The following is a 12,488-nucleotide window of genomic DNA, read 5'->3' on the forward strand; positions in this document are numbered from 1 at the left end:
TTAGAGACAGTCATATTGGTTTGCATATAATGATAATATGCATAATATTGGTTTGCGAGTGAAGTTGATATGCAAACCAATATTCTTTACAGATCTGGCTAAGACTTTTCTGTACAGCCGGTGAAAGATCAGCTTGTCAACCATTAATCTGAGCTCCAGACTGTTTGCTGTGTCAATGAGCTGATCCATCTGTACCGTGTTTCACTGCTATTTGACAAGATGCGGTGTAATCCGGAAAAACGGAATGAGAGAAGTGCCCAAAGTTTCAGTGTATTTATCGTAGAGGTAATGACTGCCATCCAACCCCATTGTTTCTTCAGTCAGTCACTCCTTTGTGCTTCATCCAACCTGCACTAAAAAAAAAAATCATCTGTTCCAGTGCAGATAAGTAATTAATCACTGAACATCACTTTCATCCAATCATTAAGCCCACTGTAACCCTGTTTTCTCCTCTTCAGGTGTTCGTGACGTTTTTTTTTTTTCTTCTTTGTTTTTCTTCATTTTTGTGGTGCAGTTTACATTTTCAGGCCGGTGTCTTTGAGTTATGAGGTCTGGTGTTTTTGCCATCTTTGACCTCTATGTTGTCCTTTTGCGACCTTCCCGTTCTGTTTGTACTTGCTCCAAACACACTGCCGTCTCGGGACAACCAGCATCTTTTACCACACTCGTGAGATGAATGACCATCTCGATGGAGTTTCATCATCATTTCCACTGACTGCAGTAGAAGATTATTCTGTATATTTTTGGGGTATTTTTAAGAACTTATCCTGAGTGGTTATGAACCTGATTGTCTTTAAAGCACACAACAGCAGGGTCACAGCCCTCATAAATGGGAGCTTCAGAGGAAGATGCTGTGAGAAAAGAGCGAAGGGAAAACTAATCGACGGTTAAAGGTGCATCAGAGATGCACTAAAATGTGCCAACATGCTTGATAGTTTTGACCACCTCGATAAGAGTGAAGAAGCCATTTTCACAGCAGCATATGCTGACCACATGAGGTTAAAAAAAGTGTAAAAGTCACTCAGACAGAACACTTGGACTGACAGAGATGACTTGGATACATTTAGAGTCCATGTACTTTTGTTTTTGTCTTTGCTCATTGTGTGCTGCTATTTTGCCTTTGTTTATGTCCCTTTATTACTCCTTACCTTTGGCCTTGTGCGTTCTAACCTCTGAGCAATGCTTCAATGGAACAAGGATGATACGTTTATAAATGTTGATTAAAGTTTTAGTGTGAGAACATTAGCAGGCCCCCTTGAGTGAAACGATTGTTACTTAGATTCATTTAATCAGTGGTCAACTGCTGTATTTTAGTCATTTAAAGGACAAACTCTTGTCTGGTTTCCACGGCTGATCACCAAAGTATAAATCAGAAAGGCGTGGCATAATCAAACAGGATGTTGGTGTAAGCACGTCTGCTGTTATCCGTTTCAGAAATGATAAGAGTGACAAATAACAGAAAAACAAAGGGAAAAGACCAGGATCTTTTGACATTGCTTTTATTTGACAGCACATACCAAAGCAGAAACATTCGATTCAAAATTCACTTTGTGTTTACATTCATAATTGTTTTAGTTTTTGTGGTGAATAGAAACACTTAAATGCATCACAGGCTATTTTGAAATTCAAAGGCAGAAATGCTGCAGATGTCAGAGGGACCACGTTCTCCCCTTTTAGAATAGTATTGCTGAAGAGAAATTGCAGCATTTAGCTTTTTTTTCCTATTTGTGCTTGACTCAGCTTGTGCCATAATTTAGCATCTGTAGTATAAGCCCTTTTCTATTTGCAGCTCCATCTCTGGTGTTTGCCAACAGCTTCCTCAATGAGTATAAGGTGGAATCCTCAACTTCTGCAGATATGCCAAGTTGTTTGAGTGCACTTTCTTTGAGTTTATCTGTATTTCCACCCTTTTAGTTTTACCTTGAGAATCATTTACTTTTTGAGTCCTCAGTTAGATTCGGTTTCTGACTGCTCTCTGGTGCCCCCTGAAGTAAGTCTTTCATTTCTACTGTCCCAGTCGTCTTTTCCTTTGGCAGCACCGTTTGGGTTTTATCCCCATTGTCTAGCTGCTGACCCTCCACTTCAGCAACACTTTTCTCTACAGACTGAGAAGATGACCCCTCGTCTTGGTCTTTACTGCTCTCATGTATGGTATCTTGAGTGTCTTTCCTCATTTTACCTTCATCTTTTTCACCGTTAACCTGACTAGTTTCCTTTGGCTCTTTATGGTTTTCTTCCTTTTCTTCACTCTTTGGTGTTGTACTAGAAATGACCTTCACTTTTTCTAAAGATACCTCTGTTTCTGTGGACAGACTGCTTTTTGTTTCTGCCACAGAATCCGTGGTTTTCTGAGCTGTTTCTGAAACCAACTGGTTGACATTATCTTGTATTTGAACAACGCCACTATTCTCTTTAGTTTTGTTAGACTCCTCTGACACCTGGGCTGAGTTTTCATCGGCAGGCTTATTTTTAGCCGAGATAAAATCTTCTTTCACAGCAGCTCCTTGCTTTTTATCCTCCACTGTGTTCAGAGATTCACCATTCACAGGGACCTCTGGCTTTAAATCTTGCAGTTTTGAAGTGCGCTCTGTCTGATCTTTTTCCAGCATCACTGCGGCTTTCTTCTCCTCTGTGTTTTCAGCTGCTTCGTGATACTCATTTGCTTCCTCATCAGGGCTCTCACTCAGTGAAACTTTGTTCTCATTATTTTTATCTGCGTTAGTGTCGATGTCATCTTGAAGTGCTTTGGTTTCCTCTGACTCTTCTTTACTTTTTTTAGCTTTGTCACCATCCTCCACCTCACCAGGCTTCTCTTCATCCTTGTCATCACCCTCACTCACAGACTCTCCAGCTGATGCTACTTGATTTTGCTGACTATCAGACATGTTGTCTCCATTTTCCTCTCCACTATCTTTATGATCAACCTCTTCCTGATTGCCCCCTTTCTCGCTTTTGGTACTCTCCTGCTCATCTTTCCCCATTTCTGTCTCCTCTGATCCTGTATCCTCAAATTCTGACATCTCGATTTCCCTGGTAGTTTCTGTTATGATCTCTTCTACAAACTTGTATTGGGGCTCTGCTCGTCTGTGCGGGCCACCTGGTCTGCTTGAGCAAGGGAGGGTGTAAACAGGGGACTGATGGTAGATGTGGGGCAAGGAGATGTGGGAGTCGGACACTGTGGACAGCCTAGCCTCCTCACCACAGAGAAGTTTCCTGTAGAATAGAAAATACCGATTTTATCTGCAAAGTTCAACAGACAGTACTTATATGTTCTTTGTTTAATCTATGTATTAACCATAAAGACTTGATACAGATACAAAACTACCCTAAAGCGCTTTAAAGGGGGTCGTGTCATATTTGATTTTGATGATTTCCTTCAAGTTGTTGGTAATGAAATTGTATTACTGTATATTATTATATAAGAAACAGAGTGATTGCATCCACCACATGCTGCAGTTAAAGCAGTTTCTGCACATAAATGGTATTATATGATGTTACTGTAATACCTGTAGGACATTATCTCCACATCCAAAGCCATCTTCACATTTAAGAGATCCTGGTACTCGCGCAGATAACCAGACATGTCAAATTTGCAATTTATGAGCTCATTTTCAAGCTCTTTGATTGTGTTCTGGCAAAAGAGCGGAAAGATCATTAGTTACTTGATAATGTATGCCCATGAACACTGCACAGCAAAGAAAAAGTCTTACTTGGTAGTGAATAAGTTCCTCCTTGTGGCGATCCTCGATATCATGAAGTTGTTTCTCCAGCGCTTCTCTAGTGCCTTTCGCGCAGTCCAGCTCGACGCTTTTGGCCTGCAAGCGCCTCCTGTACTTCTGAATTTCCTGCTGGGTCGCTTTTAACGCCTCTCTCTTTGCCTCAGCTGTCTCCGTTAATCTTGCAAACTGAGATCGGAAACTTTCTTCTATCTGCTGGACGTCGGACACGTTGTGACCTTCCAGCTGGGCCCTTATTTCGCGTAGTGCCGCAGTGACGCCAGGGTGGCCAAACTCGTGCTCTTTCACATTAACCTGCGCATCCTTGATTTGGGTAAACATCTCTGACACCTCAGCCTCATGGTTTCTCTTCAGGAAGTCGATTTCATCCACGAGAGACTGCGCTCTCTTATCCAGCTGTAGTTTAGCCTGATAAGCATCGTTGATGTCCTTCTTCAGGACCATGATGTTGCTCTCAGCGTCTGATCTGCTTCGCGTCTCCCGCTCATATTGGCCCCTCAAGCTGGAAAGCTCTTCCTCTAAATTCTGATGCTCAACTTCAATCTGATGCTTCTGGTGTGTGATATCTTGAACAAGCTGCCTCAGCCTCCTGAGCTCTTGTCCATACTCATCCTCTAAGCAGGATGCGGGTTTTGCCTTCCCTCTGATCTCTTCAATTTCTCTCTCCAGAATATGATTCTGGTGCTCCAGCTGGTGCACCTTCTCTATGAATCCGGCAAGGCGATCGTTTAAGCCATGCATCAGTTCTTTCTCATTAAACTTTCCGGATAACGGTGTAGTCGAATTCATGTCCGCGGAGGTCCTTCTAAGCACGACGTTTGTATCTAATCCCGTACGTTTTGGCGTGTGTTGGGAATACACATCTTGAGCGACTCTATGCGGGAAGTTGAACCTGGTATCCATGCTGTGACTCGTGCTGTCCACAGGGGTATGTTGTGCAGGAAGACTCGGTGCGGGCTTTTATATCCGTCGCCATCTGCCCGGTAGGCAGAATGTAGCTGTCCGTGGTGCTGAAAAGGTGTAGCATCAGCTGATGTTTTAATGAGGGCTTGTACCACATTTTGTCGCAGACTGCAGTGACGTAGGTAAACTGAATCCAGTCGTCAGTCCAAAAATAATTAGCTCTCAGTATTAGTAGTAGTAACTGTAGTGGTAGTAGTTATAGTAGAAGAGAAGCTTAAAATGCGTGACCATCCCGTGACATACTCTGTAGTCCTATAGTCTGGATGTTGCAAGGCTTTTAATTTGTAATAGTTTCAAATAGAGAACTTAAAACAACAAAAACTTTTTTTTTTCCACAACAGACACACTTACTATTTGCAAATGCATTGCTTGATATTGTGCATGTTTGAAATGCCATTGGTCACACGTTTTCCCAATGCATATAGCTTTATTTTTATTTTCTGGCTTATTTTTTACACATGGACATTATTTACCAGAACAGTCCATAGAAACAATGTTACAAATGTAAAAAACCTTGTTTTTTTTGTTGTTAAGCTTGTAAAGAAAACATTCCAAAATGAAATCATTGTGGTTATGTTTTAGCCTGCTTTTTTTTCCTTGTGTATTTGAGCACATGACTTCTGGACAGTACAGATGGGTTCTGCCTCTGGAATGTTGTAGGTCGAAAGGATAATGAGTTCCTGGTTTCTTCTTGTATTTGTTTTTTGTTATTTTTGTCATGTTTTGGGGCCTTTTCTTTTCCATGTGTTTTCCATGACCATGCTGATCATTCACACCGAAATGTTTATGAGATGACTGAATAGATTAGTAATTTCTTAAATGTTGCATCTGTCTGAAATGCATTTTATATCTTTTCACTTCAGTCAAGTATCAGTTAAATCTCCCTTTTGGCCCATTAAACCTGCAGTAATCATAATAACTGTGCTCATTCCAGGCCACAGCTTTCTTTGTAATGCAAATACTATACATTATTCTAAAATGGAAAATCTGCTTAGGTGAATTCTTATACTTTATTGTGTGAGATTGTCTGATGCATCTCTGAAAACAGTAACTCACATCAGCCTGTGAACAACATAAGACATTTTGTGTTGAAAGAAGAGCTTTATTTTGTCAATGAGATCCTTAGCTGTGGTGATACTGGTGCCTGAAACTGTATTTGCTGAGGACTTTGTGAGGGCATTTTTCATAAAGACAGTACAGAAAACATGGTGAGGAGGGTGTCATGTTTAATCTCATGTTGCATTTTCTAATAGAAGGATGTCCATATAATTTCCATTCATATAAGCGAATCATTGTGCAACTTAAAACTCAGCGTTTAATGGCAATGGTCAGCCCATCACCCACAGTGAGCATGCTGAGCTCAATCCTTTGGTCCTTGTGCAACTTCTTATTGAGAGCATCCAGACCCAAGGATGTTATGTCATTGGGAGCCGGATTCACAACCCTTCCACTCCACAGCACCTTTGAATACATTAACAGCTTAACAACAAATCTTTTTAATTCTGTCCACAGTCAAAACAAGTGTTTGAGCTAGAGGTTTACTTACATTGTCTATTGCAATAATGCCTCCTTTTCGTATGAGCTCAAGGGACTTTTCATAGTATCTGTCATAGGTAGATTTGTCAGCGTCAATGAACACAAAATCAAATGTTCCAGCTTGTCCGGCTTCTACAAGTTCATCTGAGGAATGGGAAGTTAAAATCAGATTACAAACCCAAATGTTTTAAAAAAAAATCATAAGCAATATTTATAAATGCACTTACTCAAAGTCTTCATAGCTGTTTGAAGCTGCACATCTATCTTATTTTCAACTCCAGCCTACAGAAAAGGTTAAACTGAATGAGCTGAGAGCTGTGCGAGGATTTTCTTCCATAGCTGCTTTTTTTTTAAAAGAGAATGTTTGGGAAGGTGTTAACAGGAATTGATTTTACCACTTGACTTTGCATCTTTATGTGACACACTTTCCTGAGCAGACACCTTTTAATTGTCCAGCCTGCGGGATTTTGTGGAGACATACTGACAGTACCTATATGTGCAGTGTGCTTCCTGCTGCACAAATTCGCTCTGACAGAGGCTACACTCAATCTACTAAAACCTGCAAATTGGCAAATTCTCATGTTCCAAATGCAATGAACTAGACATTTTATACTACTGTAATGTAACCTGCACCAATAAGGAAATAAGGTAAAGTCTTTTTAAAGTCTTGTCTAAATGACACCTTTATGGTTATCTAAATGCAATCCATGTTTTATTCATATTCTCACCTCTTTAAAGAAGGGTTTAGCAATCTCCACGTAAGTGTCTTCTATTTCACAAGCTACAACCCGTCCACTCTCTGGCATGGCTAAAGCCATACTCAGTGCATTGTACCCTGTGTACATCCCTGCACAGAGATCACAGATTAAATAGTTTAGTTCTTTCAAAAATAATCAAAAGGTTAGAAAGTCTTACAGTAGGCTGGACAGTAAGGATCTGATGTAAGGATGCAGTTGACTGAACCTAAAAGTTCAACATTGTTGTCAAATGTCCCCTATATCAGTTATACTGAAACATCTTTAAGTTATGTGGTGAAATTGCATCTTTAAAAAAATCCAATAAGCACTTGCAGGGAATGGAGTTGAGTAAAACTAGATCAATACTGTACCTCTATGTTCAAGTATTCAGTACTCAAACATTTTACTCAAACTGCACATTATTCAACATTTTCATTTTTAAATCTTAAAATGAACTTCAATCAAAAAATCATTTAATCAAATCAAAGTTCATTTGTGTAGTTTAAGACAAAAACTTTAACTGAGCATAGCAATCAAGTTGTTGACAACAACTGTGTCATTTGATCAAAAACTAAAAAATTCAAATTAATACCTTAAAAAAAAGAAAAAAGCTAGCTGGCAAACTTAAACTTAGACATTAAGTATTAAATATTCATAGTATAAGTTTAATTCCACAATAAGTCACTAAAATGATCATTCATTTTGTTTGCATTCGTGTCTTTTTATTTGATCTTACCAATTTCAATAGCTTTTGTAGCATTAATCAGTCTTATGAGATTTGCCATAAACTGGGCTTGTTCACTGGCCACCATCATGACATTATATGGATCTTCAAGGGTTCTCTGAAATGAAAACATAACACTATGTATCATTAGAGAGTCTGAATAAATAGTCTAAATGTGCTGACCGGATTCCTCCTCCTTTAACTTCAAGTAGTTGTTTTGGCTGGAACGGTGCTGCCCTCTGGTGACCAAAAGCCAGATTGCTATGAGTCTAAGCTTTACGCATTGTGTTGATTACCTACTTCTTAAGTTAATTGTAGTTGTACATGATGTTTAGATATTGTGATGGAAATGTGGCACAGAACAAACATGAACTAAACAAATGAAAATCTAACCAGGTACTTTTTAAAAGCAACCATCTTTAAATCTGATGTTAAATCCAGCGGCAGTGAATCCAGTGGCACATTTTAAAAGCCATGACATCAAAGGCTCAGTCATCTTCAGTTTTTGGCCTGGGGCACAAGATGACAAACCAGCCTTCATCGAACCTATATAGCCTGCTCAGGCCTTCAGCATAGGGATTCATTTTCGTGGGCGAACTGTCTGCTCACGCTAAATGAAATGTGCTTCAAGAGAATACAGATTCATCTAACAGCTTTTTCTGCTTATCCTTGAGGGTTGCATGACAGGGGCCACAGCCATTTCCTGCTGACAGGCTGCTGGTTAGTTATAGAGATCATACATGAAGACAGACAGCCACCCATGCTCACGTGCCCACCTGCGGGCAATTCCGAACCAGTACACCAAACATTTTTGGCCTGTGTGGGGAAACCTGAACTGAATTTAATTGAATTCACTTGAAACAAGCTAAATGATTGTAGCATGAGTTTTTTTTTTGTTGACCTGATCCTCGCACTGAAACTCTTACACAATATAAGGATGTCAATAATGTAACATGTAATAATGTAAATGGTAAACTTTACAATAAAAAAGACAAAATGCTGAGCTCTAACAAGACAAGAGAAGAATAAATGAATAAATAACTGCTAGTTAATTATCAGTTGATAAGTACCTCCCAACCAAAATTATAATAGTTAATGAAGAAACAAGTGAGAAAGAAATCAATATCAACTTGATTATTGTTAAATCATTATGTAGTTTCCTAATTATTCCTAATGGAGAACTATATTAATAATGAGTTACTAGGGAGCAGACTGGGAGATCACAGTAATAAATCATGAAGTAATCAATGGTTTTTTGTTTGTCTTTGAATGTGATCACATTCACAGAATTATAATGAATTATTTGTCACAATCTTTTTTTTGCTTTTCACTAAATCAAGAACCACTGATTAACAAATTTGTCAGAATAGTTAAATCAAAGATTTTCCAGATCTGACAATGCTAATTCATTCAAGACCTCCCCTTCTGTTCTGTAGCAACTCATCATTGCCCAATGTATAGTCTGTCATTAGGAGATATTAGCTAAGTATTTTTAACTCATTATTTTCTTTCTTTTCATTAATTGCAAAATGTAAAAATGACTACCCATGCACAGTTTTCTAACCCTCAAGCTTACATTTTTACTCCTAATCCTTTTCTAAAAATGAATTGATTTAATTAAATTAATCATTCATCATCATTCATCTTTTTTTTAACAAGCCTCAGACTAATCTTGAGCAACTTATCCAAACATTTCAGAAAGAGTTTCTCATGAACTATTTCATAATTAGCAGTAAGATTACAATTTTTTCCTCCTGTGTTCCACAATAACTATTGTGTAACCGTAAAGACATCACAAATCAATGAGTAAGTCATCATTCGCCTCAAAGAAGATGCTAGAGAGCAGGTTGTGATGGCTTTCTGGTTTCCTTACCAGTCTGAGTTTGGTGAGAACCGGCTGCTCCCTCAGTGAGTTGTTAACTACATACTGCAGCACAGGATCGTTCTTTCCGCCGCTGTGGCTCTTCCCTATAATGGCAGACTTCACTACACCTGACCAAGAAGAAATAGAACTATCAACTATCCAAATCTTCTCAGTTATCAAAGCACATATACACATATCCTTGTTTTACATGTCATACCTGTGAATACGAACACAAGTCCAACACAGAAAAGCATTTTCATGTCTGACGTTGGCTTGGGACTGTCAAGGACAACAGCTTGCGTTTGAGTCCTCTGAGTTTCTCTGTATCTGTCCCTGTTGCGCAGTACCGTCTGTGTTTGTTTGATTAACCTGTGGGGGTGGGGGCTCAGCTCATTGATTTTTCAGCTGTATAGCAAAAGTTGGGAAATCTTAATTAAGTATAACAAAATCACCTGAAAAGATGGAAAACTGTATAACAATAGAGACACTGACGTTTGTTTTAGAGTGTAGTTTTTAAAAAGGTCGGAATTCAAGAAACTGCTGATAACTGTAGATTCAGTCTGAATTCATGATATCATGAAAAAAAGCAGTAATACCTAACAGTGGGTCCACTGTCTTTACTTACTGAAGCCCTGAATCTAAAAATACTGCAGCCAGTGATTTTGTCATCCAAACTTTGATCAGCTTATCTGTGTTTGTTGTTCCACACTGTTATATTTCTTAGTACTATATATCACAAGTCACATTTTTTATAATGTCAATTTATTAAGGAACACATACATTATGATGTAATCATACTAAAATGAGGTTAAATCAGGTGCATCCTGCAACCAGAGAAGAGTGAGCGGACTTTGTACCAGTTTAACTGAGCTGCTGCATTTTGAGAGGAGCTACTGATGTGAAAAGCTGCAATAGTATCAAACTCCTTTTCAGATTTACTGAGTTAATTGAACAAATAGAATTTTAGTAAGAACATTTTACAGGTTCTATTGAAGTATCCAAAACTGATCCCATATTATTGACAGCAGTCTCTCACAAGTCAGACAGTTCAGATGTGCTCTATTATTTTCAATAAAAAGAAACGCAGAGAATGAAGATATTAAAGCTTCCGACTCTTTACAATCCATGTATGAGGTTAAAGCAGTGACACATTTTGTCACTGCTTTCTAAGCAGCAATGCTGTCACCTAGTGGTAGAAAGTTGGAACAGACTTTATTTGTTTATTAGTATGGAAGTAATTCAACTTGTGTCGTTTGGGCGTTTTCCACAGCATTCTTTGTAACTCAGTTTATCTGAGGAATATGAACAAAGGTTACAGCTAATGATAATCTATAGCAGTCTTCGCCCACTTTGAGGATCACAAGAGCAGATTCCAGCCTCACCACAAAGTAATCAAGACTGTCCCACAGTGTTCTTATGTCCTAAATGAAGCAGAAACATTCCCTGAAACTTTAAAAGTAGCTGACAAATACTGATGTCAAAAAGATCAGGATTTACAGTACTTTTGTTGAGCCTTTTTTCTTCTTGAGACTTTTATCCAAAGTGACTTACGAGTGAGGAACGCATTTGGGGAGCAATGTTGGTTTCAGTATCGTGTGAAATGTAATCTGGGGGATTTGGATATATTTTAACTAGCCTTCTCAGTGAGGCATGCCCACTCTGCATCCTGAGATTCAGATGCCTTTAGAAAAAAGACGATGAATAATCTCAAAACTGCGCTGGAAATTCTAAATATTTTTTTCAACATAAATGAGCAGACATTACAAAGAAAAGTCTAAGACAGTGGCTGCAGGTTATACAGATTTACTAGAACATTTAGACAAGAAATGCGATTTTGTATCCATTCCTATTTTGAATGGGTAGTGCGCTACTGTGACTCAGGCTGTTTTGGGAGAAGGTAGTATGACATCAACAATCCCAACAAAAGTCTGTCAAAAAAAGACCACATACAAAACAGTCTGATTAAACATGTTCACATTCCTGAAGTTGTGTTTTTACTTCATCATTTATAACTTCATAATTTATAACTGAATACCTTGAACATATTGTTAATGGCTACATTAGGTGCATTTATGGAAGAGGAAATCGTAGAGTTAAAAAAATAAAAGTTATACTCAACAGTGGTGAAGAGATTCTAACATAAAACGAGAGCTCTGCAACATGGTTCATGTTCACTTCTGCACCATATTTCTCTAGAACAGTTATAATAATTTCATGGCCAATTTGGAAATGAAAGAATAGTGGTCATAAGATCACTTACTAAGACAGATTTAGCTGAAGCTATGATCTTTAAAGAAAACATTCCTTTTCATTCTTAATGTTTAACAGTTTCTTTGAGCTTATTGGCAAAGCATTTAAAGTTTAATGAGTGGTGTTTCCTAGGCCAAGAACGGTAGGATTATTTTAAAGAAGCACGATCTCAGATATTTATTTTTTTTTAACTTCAGAACAGGAACAGGAAAGAAGGTATCTGGGAATGTTCAAAAAGGAATTTTGGGGATGTGAGTGGGATGCAGTGCCTCTCCAAGGACACAGAGCTTCCTCTGTCTATTCCCTAATTAAGAATGCACAGATACAAACAAAAACATGCTGCCAACAAGAATGGATCACTTAAATGGGCCATGACACAGTGTCTCTAAAAAGTGTTTGAGTTGTGGCGAGGAGAGGAAGAGGATGTCTCAAAGTGTGCACACAGCTCTACTTAAGTCCTCCTGGTGAAAACGAGATGCCGTGTTTCTTTTCCACCATCTTCTCCCTCTCTCCCTCTGTCTCCCGCTGCTTCAGGCCTGTGCTTATGTGACGCTAATTGTTTCTGCTACTTGTGCCAAGTACCTACTCTTCCCCAGCACATTCTACAGACAGGCCCTGGTCCCTCAGCTGCTTTTTGTGTCTGCTTAAGGAATGAAAAAATGTATGCTGCCATCTGC

At 38.7% G+C, this 12,488-nt stretch overlaps 2 protein-coding genes across 2 annotated transcripts; both read right to left on the reverse strand.

Moving 5' to 3' along the window:
• Positions 1-1,504: 1,504 nt before the first annotated feature.
• LOC140312982 (uncharacterized) lies at positions 1,505-5,815 on the reverse strand. The gene is made up of 3 exons (XM_072390889.1): positions 3,711-5,815; positions 3,507-3,631; positions 1,505-3,213 (listed from the first exon to the last, which is right to left on the reverse strand). Exons 1-3 carry the CDS (start codon positions 4,638-4,640, stop codon positions 1,929-1,931), a joined length of 2,340 nt encoding a protein of 779 aa, XP_072246990.1. The 5' UTR covers positions 4,641-5,815; the 3' UTR covers positions 1,505-1,928.
• An 87-nt stretch (positions 5,816-5,902) lies between these two features.
• On the reverse strand, positions 5,903-9,886 carry comtd1 (catechol-O-methyltransferase domain containing 1). The gene is made up of 7 exons (XM_072390890.1): positions 9,779-9,886; positions 9,571-9,689; positions 7,710-7,815; positions 6,965-7,083; positions 6,464-6,518; positions 6,247-6,380; positions 5,903-6,161 (listed from the first exon to the last, which is right to left on the reverse strand). Exons 1-7 carry the CDS (start codon positions 9,819-9,821, stop codon positions 6,009-6,011), a joined length of 729 nt encoding a protein of 242 aa, XP_072246991.1. The 5' UTR covers positions 9,822-9,886; the 3' UTR covers positions 5,903-6,008.
• Between the last annotated feature and the right edge of the window lie 2,602 nt (positions 9,887-12,488).

This window comes from Leuresthes tenuis, unplaced genomic scaffold, assembly GCF_036924035.1.
Source record: "Leuresthes tenuis unplaced genomic scaffold, fLeuTen1.0.hap1 SCAF_8, whole genome shotgun sequence".
NCBI lineage: Eukaryota > Metazoa > Chordata > Actinopteri > Atheriniformes > Atherinopsidae > Leuresthes > Leuresthes tenuis.